At 35.1% G+C, this 17,486-nt stretch overlaps 1 protein-coding gene across 2 annotated transcripts in view; it reads right to left on the minus strand.

The window, feature by feature from the left end:
* The window catches only part of TNKS2 (tankyrase 2), a 63,502-nt gene that overhangs the window by 26,582 nt on the left and 19,434 nt on the right, over nt 1-17,486 (minus strand). For both annotated transcript variants that reach the window (XM_045567817.1, XM_045567818.1), the window contains exons 5-13: nt 17,344-17,419; nt 16,819-16,913; nt 14,899-14,965; nt 10,294-10,480; nt 9,103-9,224; nt 6,806-6,897; nt 6,640-6,718; nt 3,812-3,983; nt 1,517-1,596 (exon numbers count right to left, since the gene is read on the minus strand). In XM_045567817.1, the coding sequence (XP_045423773.1) occupies nt 1,517-1,596; nt 3,812-3,983; nt 6,640-6,718; nt 6,806-6,897; nt 9,103-9,224; nt 10,294-10,480; nt 14,899-14,965; nt 16,819-16,913; nt 17,344-17,419 (970 nt within the window). The remainder of the gene's footprint in view (nt 1-1,516; nt 1,597-3,811; nt 3,984-6,639; nt 6,719-6,805; nt 6,898-9,102; nt 9,225-10,293; nt 10,481-14,898; nt 14,966-16,818; nt 16,914-17,343; nt 17,420-17,486) is intronic.

The raw sequence follows: 17,486 nt of genomic DNA on the forward strand, positions 1-17,486 counted from the left end.
CTTTAATATATGAGTAAATGAAGACTTTAACTTTTGTATTACTCTCCCTGCCCCCACACACAAAAAATCAGCTAGTTGCCCTTTAACTAGTTGTCTTCAACTTAATTTTCATCACATCTCTTGCAAATAAACAAAAAACCCCCCAGCTCACAACCTTTTAACTCATGTGACTTGTTTGTCTACAAGTCAGTAGTAACAAATAAAATCCTCCTTTCAATATCCTTTTTGCCTCCTACTTAAGGGAATGCAAATATAAAGGATGAGAATAAACGAGGCAAATAAAATTGCATTATCATAGCATTTTTTTTCTTTCTTTTGTTTTTTTTGAGGCAGGGTCTTGCTCTGTTACCCAGGCTAGAGTGCAGTGGTGCAATCATAGCTCACTGTAGCCTCAAACTCCTGGGCTCAAGTGATCCTCTTGCCTCAGCCTTCTGCGTACAGGCATGACGGCTATTTTTTCTAGAGATGGGGTCTTGCTATGTTGCCCAGACTGCTCTTGAACTCCTGGCCTCAAGCGATCCTCCCATCTTGGCCTCCCAATGTGCTAGGATTATAGGTGAGAACTCATTATCTTTGAAAAATTAATTAATAATAAAAAAGAAAATTTTAAGTTATTTGAGATGTCTATACTATCTATAAAGTAACAGAAAATGATCACATGGATTTTTAAATCAATTACTAGAAAGCTCTTCATCTAAAAAGACAATTAAATAAATTCCCTTGAAGCTCCAGTTCAAATAAAACCAACCTTCATATTTCTTTCTCAGAAAATCTAAAATTGACTGTGTAGAGTGGTTCTGTTTAGGATTGAAAACATACAGAAATAGTGAAATTATTTCAAATAGCTACTTCTGCCATAAATTAAATCAACAAATTTAACGTTTTCATAAAACTCTTTATTACGTGTCGGTGCCCTCTCAAATAGGACTAGCACAATTTTGAAAGTCTCCTATAGCAGTCTTCCTAAAGTAATCCTTCCTCAGATTGTTGTGACTTTTAAAAAATACTGAAAAATATTTCAGTCCACACAAATTGAATATTACTGGGAGACAGTGACTTTCAGAAGTGGCAACACCGTATTACTACTCTACTAAAATACTGGATCCCCAGAGGTAGAGGGGGCAAAAAAATGAAGAACTCAGAAGAAATCTGTAGACAGAAATGACACATTGTTTTTTCCCTTCTTGTTTTATGTGTCATATGTAAACAGTAAGGTACAATAATTTGATTTACTTTATTCTTTTACAAGGACAAATGACTAGGTTCTTTAAGGAAAACCCATTTGGCATTATGAGTTTATTTAAATTTGTGAATGTGATATTTACTGAGATGCATGTGAAACTGAAACATCTTTTTATTACTCAATACTCCTTATTTGCAGAGAAGAACTAGATATTATTGACCTTTTAAAGCAAGAAACATAAATAAACAGGCTCTTCATTATAATAGTACAGATTCATTAAACAATGTCAAAATAAAAACTCAAAGTTAACAAAAACATAAGATTGTATCTTACTTTTACAGTCTCTACATCTCCAGCCTTTGCAGCTTCCAGCAGTTGTCTGTCTGCTTCCGAATTACCTAATGGGATACCCTCTAAAGAGAGAGAGGGAAAGAGTGATTAAATTCTATTTAAAAGATGGAGCCAAGCTTTATGGGAGGTATCTTATTGGAAAGTAAAGTTCTTTTACAGTTTAGTAGATTATGTAGGAAATCTCCATGGTAGTGGGGGAAAAAACAATAAGATTCCTTAAAACTTTTTGAAACATAATACATATAAACAATATATGTAAATGTATACAATGTTATAAAGTGTGATTTAAGTAATATGAAGGAACATAAAATAGATGACGAAAGAAGGCCTGCACTATAACCAAGCCATGTGGAATGGTGGAAAAGCATTAAATTAGGAGAGCAACGTCCAGAAACCTAACGATGGTTCTACGATTAACGATTATAGGTATCTGAACTGGGACAAATCACCTGAACTTCCTGGGCCTCAGATTTTTTTCAGTTCTAAAGAGAGAAGATGGACCAGAAAATATCTAATGTGACTTCTCGATCCGAAATTCTATGTTTATAGTTCATTTAAAATCTCAGAAAAGGAAAAAAACATTTATCTTGTACCTCAGGACAAAATTAATCCATATGGATTAAAGACTCAGGTATAAAAAAATTAAACCTTAAAAGTACTAGAAGAGCATAAAGGAGAACATTTTTATATCTTGGAATAGAAAAGTAACTTAGAGCAGTAATACCAAAGACAGAACCAAAAAAGAAAACTGATTTGGAAAAACATGTCAGACAATAACAGTATTAAAGAACAAAATGGAAAAAATCATATTGTAACATGCATCTCAAAAAAGAATATATTTAATATATAAGGTGTCTTTATGAGATGAATACCCTGGCAAGCCTCAACAGACAAATTGTGCTAAGGACATGAATAAGCAATTCATACACATTCAAAAGAGAAATGGACAATAAACATACTATTAATAAAATATGTTCAAACTTACTCATAATCAGAATTGCAAATTAAAATGAGATACCATTTTTTGTCATACACTAGTAGGCAGAGAGGAAATGAGGAGCTACATAGACAGTATTTCTATAGTTTGCACTAAAAAAAAGATTTTATCACGTCTGTAATTCACCCAGGTACATTCACCCAAGGAAAATATTGAGAATCATAATGCCCAGTGCTGACGGAAAACAGGTGCTTTCCTACACTTTTACTGAGAGTAAAATGGTACATACAACCTTTCTAGAAGATAATCTGACGATTATATGCTACCCTTTGACCTGGAAATTCCACTTCATTAAGTTATTCTAAGAAACTAGTTGGAAAGGTAAGTAAAGCTGTATGTGATAGTACTTAGTATAAAACTGGCAAGACTAAATTCTATCACTAGGCAACCAGATAGGACTAGTGTTTTTACTCCCAAAACTGACACTGAAATGAATGTTTAATATACGGGGAATCTTAAAAGTAGCGTTGTAGTTAGTTCTGTTTTGGAAAATTTCAGGAGGTTTTATCAGCCTGCCTTCATCTGTTCAAGCAGTGTTTTTCAAAATGTGGTTTCTAGATCACAGGCATACCGATCACCAAGAATGACTGTTAAAGACAGAAAAAAGGTTGATCTATTACATTCTCATCTGAGTTTTGAGATGTCAAAGCTACTCCATTAAATTCTAATAAAAGCTAGAGATGTGGACAAAGATACTGTAAAATTTATGGGATCAGATTTCTAGGTTGAAATGTTTAATCTACACCATGTGTATAAATATTTGATCTAAATATTGTAAAATATACTGAATATGAGTGCATTCAATTGTTATTTTATGTTTATGTTTTAGTAAGCCACACAGTTTATTACCTTATACAAACTCTACATGCCTTAGATATGCAGGGCATAAAAAAAAGTGAAGAAGCTAAGCCAGTATTTAGGGTATTAGTTTTACGAGGGTTGCTATATGAAGAGATACCTACCTTTTAAAGTTTTCCTTTCTTTAAACAGAAATAGCAACTATCATATCTTATTCTAAAAAGTTTTCTTGATAAAAACGTGAAAGCCAATCTATTTAACTCAGAGAAATTAGGCAGAAAATGCTACTGGAACAACACCATAATTATCATTTAATGACATTTGGGCATTGACTATGAGCTGATTAAAAGTACAATAGCTGAGAAATAGCCAAAAATTTTCAAAAATTTTCTTTTTATTACCACCTCCTACCTACAATACTTGATTTATGAAAAATTTTAAAGGTAAATTTTAGAACATTAATTCATGGAAGCATTTAATACCTTGAAGCAGTTGCTGCACGTTTTCATTTCCCATCTGTAAGGCAGTAAAGCCCTGAAGGGATATAATGTTAGGATCACACCCATAGCTCAGGAGTAGGCGGCAGGTTTGTAGATGACCACAATGTGCAGCTCTGTGCAGAGAAGTCTGACCAAGATTATCCAGAGCATTAACCTTAAAAATGCAGAAAAAGTTGAAATTAGCCTGCAATGCAAAGCAATGCAAAATTTAAAACCATCCAATCATGTATGTAATACTTGCTACTAATTTAAGTCTCAATTCTTTCATGAAGTCTATTATCCAGTGCCAAAGCAAGTATTTTTGCTTAAATCTAGAGCATAAATTCACCAATCCATGAAGGCTGACATCAGGAGGAAGATCTAATTTTGGGTTTAATGTGAGATGTTGAATACCAGTTGTGTTTAGCATTAAAGCAGTCATAGATTCACTATATTTAGAGCTACACATTGTCTAAAATAGTTGAATCCATGTATTTTTATGGATCTGAGGTGTAGAAATGTGGAGATTAACCCAAAGATAGACAACATCACTAATAAAGCCAGAGATAAATTAGCATTAAAACACTTGTTTCTATTGGCTTAATTTTCTACCTTATTAGGCAAAATATAATCTTTATAGATACAGCAGAATATATCTCAGCAATAAAAAGGAACAAACTATTGATACGTGGATGAACCAACAAAATATTATATAGTGTGGAAAAACCCTACACAAAAGAGTGTATTTTGTATGATTCTTGGATATGAAGGCCTACGACAGGCAAATCTTACTTATGTCAGAAAAAGTCAAAATGGCTGTTACCTTTAGAGGTAGAGACTGCCTGGGAAAGGGTATTACCTCTGCCATGAGATAATATTCTATATCTTGATAGAGGCTTTGGTATATGTATTCATCAAAATTCAGCAAATGCACATTTAAGATTTGTACATTTCACTGCATGTAAATTTTATATCCAAAGAAAAACTATAAACAAATACTAGCTGATGTACATATAGAATTGTTTAGGAGGAAGTATACAGTAATCTGCAAATTACTTTGAAATGTGAAAAAGAAGATATATTGATAGGTAGAGGGAGAAATTGATATGTAAAAAAACAACATAGTAAAATGTTAGTGATAGAACCTAAGTGGTGGTTATACAGTTATTCTTATAAAATTCTTTCAACATAGATGTATCTTTGAAATTTTTCACAATAAAAAAAATCACCTGTAAGACTACCCCATCTCATCCCCCCTCCCTTACCATGCAAATAATTCTTCAAAACATAACTGAGAAATTAAGTTCCTCAGTAATCAATACTGTGGACACCACTGCATTTTGAGACACTGGCCAATTCATATTCATGGAATGAGAATATCTGAATAGGAATATAGCCAAGACCTACTCAATGAACCTAAAACCTGAGTTTGAATAGCTAGTCTCCACTCCCCTAGAACCTGAAAAACTGATTTAAAATGCTCAGGGCAATTATTTATTCATGTACCCAAACTCACTGAAATGTGAAAAATATCCACTTGAAAACTTTATTTAGATACCACATTGTGTTAAGATTAGGGTGACCAACCTGCCCTGTTTTGCCCAGGACGTCCCCAGTTTTAGCACTGAAAGTGCTGTGTTTCTGGGAATTCCCACTGGACAAATCTGGACGGTTCATTACCCTAGTCAAGATTGTTTCGTTGAGTTTCACAACCCAAATTTAATATGCATCCAGATACTCTTCAAATAATGTACCACATGTATGAAAAAAGCAATCAACGAACAGTTATAGAACAGAGAGACAAATGAGATATGCCAAGCAGTCAAGCGGAAATAAACTTTATTTTATTCAGTAATTTACAATAGGAAAGATCAAGATTATACATTATCAAGAATTCCCCCAAAGCAAAGAGAAATTAGGACACTGAGAGGCAACACAAAAAGAAACTGGAAAATTCTAAGTGGTTCCTTTGAGTGAATGGAAATCCAAGAAAGGACAGATGAGAAAACTATTATGCAAAGTTCATTTAGGGAAGGGCCTCTGGGGCCACCCAAGGGGAAAGAGTCTTTATTCCTTTCTTCTCCCTTTATCCAGAGCAGTCCATTCTTTCTGTTATACAATATACAGAATTTCAACTAAAGATTCTGTCTGAAGAAGGCAAGGACCTCGTGAATGTCATCTCTTTCCAATCTGGGATGCTATGTGTATCTTTTACTGAGCAGCATTTTTCAAAGTTCCCAGGTAAAAAATGATTTCTAGCCTTGATGAAAACATAATTATTAAATGAATAAAATGCTTTGTTCACAAAAGCCAATTAAATAGTGGGGAGCTATAATGTTTTCAGTCAAATTATTTAAATAACTTACTTTCTTCTGTTCAAGTCTTTTGACTTAGTTACAGAAATAACAGGAGGAAAGAAAAATGTGGCTGGGGTAAATAACAGCCATGGCAACCAAGAAACAGAAGATGAGGGTGAGAAAAGACTACTAGAAAAGATAGGTCAGAAATCAGTATATCTCCAGCTGGGGATATTCTGGAATGTGTACTGTTAGAAAAAGTCCTTAAGGATATCTTCAACCAGTGGGGTATGGTTAAAGTGAGTGGAGAAGGAAGGACATATAGAAATAAGATATATTTGAATAAACCTGTAGATTCTCTAGCAAAAAATTAGTTATAGGAAAAGTTATTTGCAGGACTATTTTTAAGTACAGATTAAGAGAAAAAAGTAATACTTATGAGAGAGTAAATAGTTTAGGAAGTCAGGCATTTCACTTGCTAAATAAAAAAAATAACTCATTGGATTACCAAAGATTACCAAAAAGGAAGTATACCTTTGCTTCATGTTTCACCACTACTTCGACAACATCATTATGAGCTTTCTCAGATGCCACGTGCAGAGGAGTCAAGAATCTTAAAGAGAAAAAGTCAGCCAGATAATAAAGATATTTTCCAAAAAATAAAATGTCAATAATATTTAATTTTTAAGTATATACTTACTCTTTAGTCTTTTCATTGATGTTTGCTCCTTTTCTTAGCAACAGTTCACATATTTGCTTTCTTTTGGGATATGGAGATGCAGCAGCACAATGCTAAATAATTTAAATTGCAGCATTAATCAAGGACTATACATAACTAATTTTTACTTAAGAACATTTGTGTTTCCAATCAAGAACAATCAAGAAGTTATTTAACTTCTTTGTTTTATTTTTGACCTAACTTTCCTCTTGACTTCTGATTGGTCAGAATGTATAGTAATTACCAAATTCTGACAGGGCCTGAAGATCCTATCTACCAGATGATATGTTATTAAATATTCTGATCAAATTTTATAGTTGTCCTACATCTTTGAAAAAGCCACTACTGGGTGAAAAGTTAAATTACTGTGACCAATATCCTTTTCAAAACTCTTCCCAAACAGCCTGGTGTTTATGTAATGTTTGAAAGGTTAAGAAAACACCCCAAATGTCAGGGCTTCTTTAAATGAAGACATAAGAGCATACTCATCAGCTCTCGATTCTGCTTGGTAATGGCACTGATGAGAATAGCTGTTAAGCTGAGCAGTATTTACATCTCTCCCAAATAGTTGTTCCAGCATAATAAAGAGCTTGGATTACCTGTTTAAAATCAGTGGTAGAAAATGATACAATCTGGAGTTTGAGGCTATAGCATCTATATTTATGATGTATTGAACAGCAAAGGAGATAGGATGTAGGCATTTGCCTAATATGTTATCTTATGGTCATGGACCTTATCTTTGCATCCCCAACATCACAATAATGTCCGAATGATGAATGACTAAATCAATGTGTATATGTTAAGTTAAAACAGAAACCTAAAAATCCATGAATAAAAGTTCTGGATAACTTTTCCAGCAGATTACTCAATACATCTAAATATACGGTACACATGAAATTTGTTCTCTGATTTTAACCTGTTGTTAATCATAAAGCTTATCTGATCCTCATGACTTTGCTGCAGATCCATTCTTTGATGTTGCTATCACCAAAATCATTCCTTTACCCTCAATAAAACCAACTGTAATTGGTGAACATAGCTCCTTTGGTATATTAAGGGTAATCATCCCAGGACATCTCAGGAGAGCAAAGAGAATGGAAATAGTTTCTTTCCAAAATTCTTTATCACATCCACCTCAAATTGCACCCTGCCATCGTGGGGCAGGGCCTGTAACCTCAGGGAACCTGGAAGAAACTGCTCCTGCACCATAACTATCAACCAATACTTAAACTCCTAGTATGTTTTAAAATTAATAATAAAAACGAGTTGTTTAACAGCAGGATATTTAGGGGAGAACAATATGTAGAACGTATTAGCTTTTCAAACCAGAAAATTTTCCTTGATGTCAGTCTTTCCAAGTCTCTCTGTACAGTTTTAACGCTGTTGTGGTTTTAATTTTGAGCTCGCATTTCTTATTAGTCTGCAGCTTTGCTATTTTGTTTTTACTTGAATGTTTCTTACAAGTAGCAAAAAGGTCCAAAATGTTTTATAGATAGGTTTCTACATAAGTTTACATTATGGTATAAGGAAGAAAATTTACCATAAAAGATAGTAGGTAAGGAAGATTACCATAAGTTAAATCTGCTCCTAAACACATTAATTTACTTATCTTCTCCCATCCAAAGCATGTTCTACAATTCATACAACAGGACTTACTTTTTTCCTTTGAAATTTCTACTTTTAAGGTAGCCCCTAATTACACCATTTCCTCTCCTACCTCCCCATCACTTATCCTAGCTCCCATTCTGCTTTTCCTTAGACTTCTCTACTCACATCTACTCTGTTATAGCTCCATAGCTATTACTTCTATCAGGCAAGTAGCCTTTAAAATACTGTGTTTATACATTAGATATAATTTTGAGGAAAACTACAATACTGGAAGGACATATACAATGTGGCTTTTATATGAATGGTTGTATTATTTTCTTTTTCATTATTTTAGTGGGTTCCAAAATTTCTACTATTAAGCATTTATAATTTTTATAACCCCTAAGAAGGCAAATGGTATGTACCATTTACATATCATGCATGCTGGAATATGAATAATTTTTTTTTTTTTTCTGGAAGGATTCTCAAACTAGTAATAGTATTGCCTTTTGGAGGTGGTGGTGAGGTTGTCTATTTTTATGTATTGTTTGAAATGTTTTATGTATGTGTCAGCATTAATTTTTTAAAAATCATACATTTTTAAAACAATGCTATTACTAAAGTAGGACATTATAATTAGTCTGACATGTTTTTGGTTATTGTATTTTAAAAACTTAAATCTGAAACATTACCAATGCTGTTTCATGTGTTTGAGGATGTTTGAAATTCACCATTTCCAGAGAGAGATGTTTTTTGATTCGTGTAACATCGGCTTCCCGTGCAGCCTGCAGCAACGAGTGGCCTTTAAATTCATCTAGATGAAGAAAAAGCATTTAAACCTATGAGAATTATCAAATTGATGGTGGGGGGGCTTATCTAACATTTTCCTCGAAATTATTTTCAAAAGAGTTTTCCAAAATAGCCAGAAAGATGTTCTTCAAATATAACTCCTAAAAATGGTGACAGTGGTACCCTAGTACCCCCCTCAGTTATGGCCGAATGGATTCCTGAGGATATACACAGATTTAGCCCATGGCAGATTCATGGTCTGCTCTAATTCATAATTGGTCTAGAGATATCTGGAGTATTGCACTATATTCCTAGACCAGAGAGTTCTCAGAATTAAAGCACAAACTTTTCTCAGTAAAGAAATAAAACAAAGGATGATCATAATCCCTACACTGTCATTATGGCAGTAGCAGATGGCTTTGCTCATACCTATTAGAGAACTGGGAACTAGACAAGTTGGATATTTCTAACCTACCTACGATGATCAAATGAAAGGGTATTTTCTCAAGATTTCTCTTTTCCTCATCATACTTGTGAAACTGCCCATTATCCTTCATTATTCCAGAATAATACAACTCCAATACAATTTGCCTATTTATGTGTAGTAATACTGTATCTAAACTAGGTGGTTATTTCTTACTACATCTACTTCAGCTACAGATAGAAAACTATAGAACTTGGCCCAAGTACCAAAGAATATTGGATGTTAAGATCTGGAGACTATGTTTACAAGACAGCAATCTCAAAAATAACACTTAAACTTCACAGCTTCACAAACTTTGTGGATCAACTAGAAAGTCATGTCAAAGATAAGAATAATCCAAATGCTTTTGTTTTAAAAGCATACCATCTAATAAGAGTCACATAAAATGCATATAACTCGACTTGAAAAAATTAATCAAATATATTTTCTTTCCATAGTATCTGAAGTAGAAACTTCCAAATTATTAAATATGTTAGTCTGAACAACAAGAGATACCCACGCTAAGGAAAATATTCTATTTAATCATTTCTAAGAACAAACAAGAAAGAAAAAATGTTCAACTTATTGATATCATAATATCACAGCTGAACATTCATAATTTTATACTCACATGCTAATCTTTCTTTTAACTGTGGTGTGGGAGCCAAGTCTATAGCACTTTTATTGTGACAATTCAGCAGTGTTGGATCTGCACCGTAACTTAAGAGAAGAGAACACACTTCAACCCTGTTTTTAGAAGCTGCCTCATGAAGAGGAGTGAATTGCCACAAGTCCATTGCATTTACACAGGCACCGTGCTGGGGAGGAAAAAGAATAAATTTAATGTTCAATTTTTAAGAGAATTTAGAATTATTAGTACTGTGTAATTTAACATTACTCAAGCTTAAACAGGTTGTTTCCAAAGTTCACTTTTTTTTTTTTTTTTGAGACAGAGTCTCACTTTGTTGCCCGGGCTAGAGTGAGTGCCGTGGCGTCAGCTTAGCTCACAGCAACCTCAACCTCCTGGGCTTAAGCGATCTTTCTGCCTCAGCCTCCCGAGTAGCTGGGACTACAGGCATGCGCCACCATGCCCAGCTAATTTTTTCTATATATATTTTTAGTTGTCCAGATAATTTTTATTTCTATTTTTAGTAGAGACAAGGTCTCGCTCAGGCTGGTCTCCAACTCCCTGACCTCGAGCAATCCACCCGCCTCGGCCTCCCAGAGGGCTAGGATTACAGGCGTGAGCCACCACGCCCGGCCCAAAGTTCACTTTTTAAGCTAATTATCTCAGAAAGTATACACTTCTCCCAATAGAAAAATAGTAGCTGATTGCTAGTCTTGCCCACAGGGCCTATTTAATTCTTTTACTCAGAACAGTTAAAAACTAAGCTTTAGGCCGGGTGCAGTGGCTCCCGCCTGTAATCCCAGCATTCTGGGAGGCCAAGTTGGGAGGACAGCTTGAGGTTAGGAGTTCCGGACCAGCCTGAGCAAGACAGAGACCCTGTCTCCACTAAAAACAGAAAAATTAGCCGGGCGTGGTGGCAAGCACCTATAATCCCAGCTACTCGGGAGGCTGAGTCAAGAGGATTGCTTGAGCCCAGGAGTTTAAGGTTGCTGTGAGCTAGGCTAATGCCACAGCCCTCTAGCCCAGGTGACAGAGTGAGACCCCTCCCCCTCAAAAAAAAAAAAATTAAGCTTTAGGTTTAAACTGTATCTTTTTCAAGAACTAATTTTTCCCTCTTTTGAGGTATAATTTATACATAGTAAAACACACAACTCTTCGGTGTGTAGGTTTGATGAGTTTTGACAGATATATATCCGTGATACCATCACCCAAATCAAGCTATATACAGGCCACTTTCATTACCCCAGAATGTTTCCTCATGCTCCTTTTATAGACAATTCCTGCCCCCATTCTGATGTTTAGCACCATGTATTAGATTTACCTGTACTTGCATTTCATAAAAAGGAAAGAATATACATTTCTATAATATATATTTTTCTATCTAGCTTCTTTCACACATACAACGTTTCTGAGATTCATTCATGTTGCTGTATCAGTTCATTATCATTGCTGAGGAGTATTTCATAGTATAGCTGTATCATAATTTACTGATCTATTATCTTGTTAATGGACATTTGGACTATTTCTAGTTTTTGACTATAGGCTGAGTATCCCTAGTGAGAAAACCCAAAATGTGAAATGCTCCAAAATCTAGAACTTTTTGACTGCTGACAGGACACCAACAGTGGAAAATTCCACACCTGACCTCATGTACACAAACTTTGTTTCGTGCACAAAAATTATTAAAAATATTGTATAAAATTACCTTCAGGCTATGTGTATAAGGTGTATGTGAAACAAATGAATTTCATGTTTAGATTTGGGTTCCATCCCCAAGATATCTCATTATATACTATATATGCAGCTATTCCAAAATCTGAAAAGATATGAAATCTAAAATACTTCTGGTCCCAAACATTTCAGATAGGGGATACTCAACCTGTATTATGAATAAGCTGTTATAAATATTCCTATACAAGTCTCTTTATGGACACAGATTGTCATGGAAGATATATGTTTAACTGTATTAGAAACTGCCAAACAGTTTTCTAAAGTAGCTATACCATTTTACATCACCACCAGCAATGTTTGAGTTCTAGTTGCTCAACATCCTTGCTGACATTTTGTGTTGGCAGACTTTTTAATTTTAGTCAGTTCCAAGTATTGAAGTGGAAGGACCACAGAAGTCACACTAGTTCAACCTCCCATCAAACAAAATCCCTTCCATAGAATTCTTGACAGAAGGCAAACCAGCTACTTACTCTTTTAGTACTTGAAACAATGGGGAGCTAATTCTCAGCTAGCATGGCTTTTTATAATTACTAGATAACTCTCATTGTTAGGTTCCTGTACATTAAGTTGAAATGTGCACTTTTAACTTTTATCCACTTGTTTTGTCTTTTTTGGAGCAAAAAAGATCAATACTCTTCTTTGCAGCATTTGAAGGCAACTCTTATGTTTATCTTTTTCAGTCTAAATATCTAGACTAAAGTTCTTTCATTCATCCTTCTATACTTATCCTGGTGGCTCTCAACTAAATATACTTTAGTTTAAAAAATTAATTTAAAAAATGCCGAGAGCCTAAAACAATAGATTCCAATGTGGGTTGACTGTGTGGAGTACAGTGCATCCATTGTTATATTTCCTCTTGACACTATAATTCTACTACTGGCATAAAATTGTTAATACAATAGCTTTTTAAGTAGTCACATCACAATTTACACATAAACTGAATTAGTGGCTAATTTCAAAGCTCTAGATTCTTCTTATTACTTTTAGAGACAGGGTCCCGCTCTGTTGCCTGGGCTGGAGTGCAGTGGCTCAATCACAGCTCAGCCTCGAACTCTTGGGCTCAAGCAATCCTCCTGCCTCAGCCTCCTGAGTAGCTGGGACTACAGGCATGAGCCACTGAACCTGGTTTAAAAGCTCTAGATTATTTTTTCAACATGAAGTAAACACAAAAGTATGTTCTCCTCTCACATCTTGTTCCTGTGAATAAGAACTGAAGTCTCTTTGTAAACTTAAGTCTCCTAATTGATCCCCATCAAATTTCATTTTTCAAGCTTAGAGCCTGTGGAGATGGTTAGATGGTTTTGAGCCTTGATTCTATAAACCTGAATGCTAGTTATCCTTCCCAACTTCATGTTAGTCTGAAAACTTGGTAAACATCTCCTCTAATTTTATCAAGTCAGCAATAAAAATGTGGACTATAATAAAGGCAAAGATAGATCCTATGGCAATCCATTAGAAGTTCCAACATCCCGTTCTAAGCAAAGAAAGATCAGTCAGCACTTTCTACACAATGGTTTAATTAATTATGAATCTACTTGACAGAAATTTTCCCTTCACTCTAGCCAGATCCATCTACTAGCTTCCTTGTACTTAGCAGCTATGAGGAAAATGAAAGTTAAGAGAATTCCTTGTTGTTCTTGTGCCTGTTAGTACTAGACCTTCATTACTTGAATGCTTTGTTCAGGAATGTCTTGGTGACTTCCATGCCTAGCACAGTGCCTTAGTCATGGAAAGCAGTCGCTGAATGCTTGCTGTTAAATGCCAGCTTCTGCTGGCCAGACTAATTAGCAAGGGTTGTCAATTGACTCCGCATTGCCCAGAACCTCCGCCTATATTCCCAACCTCTATGTACTTTTTTTCTCCTGACTTTTCTAAACCTTACTTGTCTGGTATCTGCCTGCACCCTCATCTCAGCTAACCCCTTCTCTGAGTATAACCTCTAGCCAGCCTTCCATTCTTATTTAGTAAAACACTAGGTCTTAGGAAAATACTACTCAGTTTTCTTTAAGTCCTAGTGCAATTCGTTTGATGTTTCATTTTTATCCATAGTAACATGTTCTGTTGAATTCAAGATTCAGTTTTTCAAGAAGCAAAAGCATTACTGCTATAAATGTATAAACATCACAACCACATTATAAATTTAAAATGGCTTATGTGCTACTGGGAATATCTAATCATTATTATAAAGTTGTTTCTGTGGGAGAATGTATTCCATGGTAAGGACATGCTCAAAAGGAGGCATAGAGGCACTGGAAACAAGTGTCCTCTTTCTGTTTCCATAACAGCTGCTGAGAGAATGAGGAGAAGTACTGAAGGGGTAGACTGGGTGCAGGGTATCAGAAGTCTCAAGAATGTGGGCAAATATATGTAGAGACTGAGGGACTGAAGGAAATGGGCATGGGTAGCATGCTGGGATCGACTCTCGATATCTTCTAATCTCACCCAAGAGGGGTCAAAATAAGAAGTTTCTTGCTAGTTTTACTAACCTGTTTGTTAAATAGCTGCTGAGCATATTGGAAGAAGTGAAGCTTACCAAGCAAATCTTACAAATATAATTCATGGTTTTAATAATATATAATTGATGAAAAATTGCTTTTTGATATCAGAGTTTTGAAAGTTCACCTTTAGCTACAAAAGTGATTTATAGAATCACTTAATCTGTTATTTACAAGATAGTAGTGCTACTTTATATTCAAATTTTGGTATCTCAAAAATCTCAAAGCACTCAGATGCTAACCTAGCAATCACCCGTATTTTATGATTATAATACTCCTATTTCTATCAAGTACTAAGAACACAAAAAAACAGATATACTACATTTTTCAAGTAATTTTATGTAATTATAGAAAATAATTAGAGAAGTACAAGAGAACTAACCTTGACCAGAAGTTCGGTTACTTCATAATGACCGTAAGAACAGGCATTGTGTAATGGCACCAGATCACTACAATGAGAGGGGAAAAAAGCCTGTGTTAGTACAGGTTCCCAAGGCCTGAAGAAATTTATAAGTTAAGACTTAATGGCTTACCTGACCTTCTATTTAAAAATGTACAAAATTCAGTAACATCCATTTGAACCTTAAGTCCTAACAATTCTAACTCCTAAGTCTCTTTCAAATTCTCCTTCCTTTTTTCCCCACAGCTACTGTCACTGCCTTAGTTTGCACCTATATTATTTCTCCTCTGCACTACTGAAATAACCCCCACTCCAATTTACTTTCTAAGCTGTGGCCAAATTTTTCTAAAAGGTAAATCTGATGTGGCTACTCCTTATTTTAACGTCCTTAGTGGTTCTTCCATGCCTTCAAGAGAGGGCTCCAATTTCTTTAACGTGGCACACAAAATGATCTGGCCCCCTCTCTAGCCTTACCCTTCAATAATGGTATACTAAACTTGTGGTTCCCTCTATGTCTCTACACATATTGCTCCCTAGGTGTAGGATAGATTTCTCTCCCTCCTTTGGTCTGGCTCACTTCTACACTTCTTTTCCAGACTCAGCTCAAACACTGGCTCTTCTCAGAAACTTTTTTGATATCTTGTAAGATAAATGGCTATATTCCTTAAAAAACTGAAACCCAATTCTTTCATGATGGGAACGGAGAAAGAACTTTCTACATGGGAAGGTACAGTAGAATCTTAAAATTCTTGTCTTCTATCTTTAAGCTTCTCCTTCTCCTTGGGATCACTTATTTATAGCTACAGCCACCACCATGTGGCCCCTGGTAAGTTATGGCCACCTGCAATTTAGTCTTTAGTTCTATGTGTCCTCTCTTTAAAGGCTCATGGCTTTCCTTACCATTTTTGAATATAGGATTCCTTACTTGCCTGAGCACCAATGTCAGTCCTAGCTACCTACTAGATACTTTCACTTGTGTTCCTATCATCATCTCGCAAAACACAGAGCTGTGAAAGTGACCTCAAATTGTACCCCCCCCAACAATTTTTCCTTCCTATACTTCAGTATGTGTATTATTGAATCTAACTCAGCTTCACAGACTGAAATGTAGTTCTCTTTTCATTCCTTTCTCTATCACATCCAGACATTCAACAAATCTCATCCATTCTTACACTGTAATATCTCTTATATCTACGCCTTCCTTTTCATTTCTTCTGCCACACTATGGACACTCATTATACCTGAACCTTTACAACACTTACTTTCCTGCTCTTTGGCTCTAGCCTCCTTTTTCTCCAATGTAGCCTACACATCACTCCAGAATGAACCTCTTAAAACTCTTAGAATAGTCACCCCACCCCTTGCTTCAGATCACAGAATGAAATCTGAATTCCTTAGGCTACAATACCAAGTCCTCAAATGTTCACTTCTCTCACCCTAACCTTCATTTGTCCCCCACATGAATTATCTACTTCAGCCAAGCTGGTCCAGTCACTGTAATATCCGCTTTAGCATCTCCATTTTATCAATTCTCTTGGAGAGTAATGTTTCCTAAACTGTTTGCTTTCTTGAATTGAGATCTGCCTTTAAGGTATTGGTCAAATACCATCTCCCAACCACTCTAGTCATCACTGATAGTTCTCTCCTGGGAATTCCTGTAGTATTATCCCTCTCTATTTATTACCTGGCACTTAGGAGAGATATCCTGGTATTGTCAGGCCTCCTAAAATGTAACGTAAACCCTATGAGTAGTAGGTTTAAGGTTTTATAATCTGCTGTGGCCTCAGAGCAACCAACAATAAATATTAATGATGTTTAGTTAAAAAAAATTGTTACATGTTACAAAGATTGTTATAAGGACAGTAACATTTAAGAAGTCCTCATTTTTGTTCAAACACTTACCCTTTATCTTTAGCATGGACATCAGCTCCATGCTGCAATAACAGCTGTACAATCTTTACTCTGTTGTATCCTGCTGCCAAATGCAATGGAGTTGACTGAAATATCAAACAAATTAATGAAATTCAAATAATGGCTGGATAAAATTGTAAAAACCCAAATATGAAACCAGAAAATCCAATTATAACTTCACTGTCTAAATAAATAGTTATCAATTTGGTTTTTATAAAATCTAACATATATACTGAAGGCATAGTATAAAACTTTATAAGTTCATCGCTGCATATAGAAAGCAAACAATTAAATGTTTATTATCAACAAAGTTTTACTAAGCTGAAGAATTAATCTGAAATACTGCTTAAAAGAAAACATCAGCACTCTCTTCAAATATATTTTAATTTATAATAAAATAAACACATATGCAAGAGATGGGTGCTTACAAAAAAAAATAGAAAAAAAAAAAAAAAAGATAAACACATCTTCATGTTACCAGGAGATAAGCACAAACTTAGTTGCAAACGGAAGTACCTTTCTGCCATCACTTGCATGGCAGTTGACATTTAACGGTGTAAGTAGAGCCATCATTTTTTCCTCATTGCCACTCCTACAACACACAAAAAAAGTTTTAGCAATTTGTACTCATTAGCAGATTTTGCCTCGAGATATGGATT

The sequence above is a fragment of the Lemur catta genome, chromosome 14 (assembly GCF_020740605.2).
Source record: "Lemur catta isolate mLemCat1 chromosome 14, mLemCat1.pri, whole genome shotgun sequence".
Lineage (NCBI taxonomy): Eukaryota > Metazoa > Chordata > Mammalia > Primates > Lemuridae > Lemur > Lemur catta.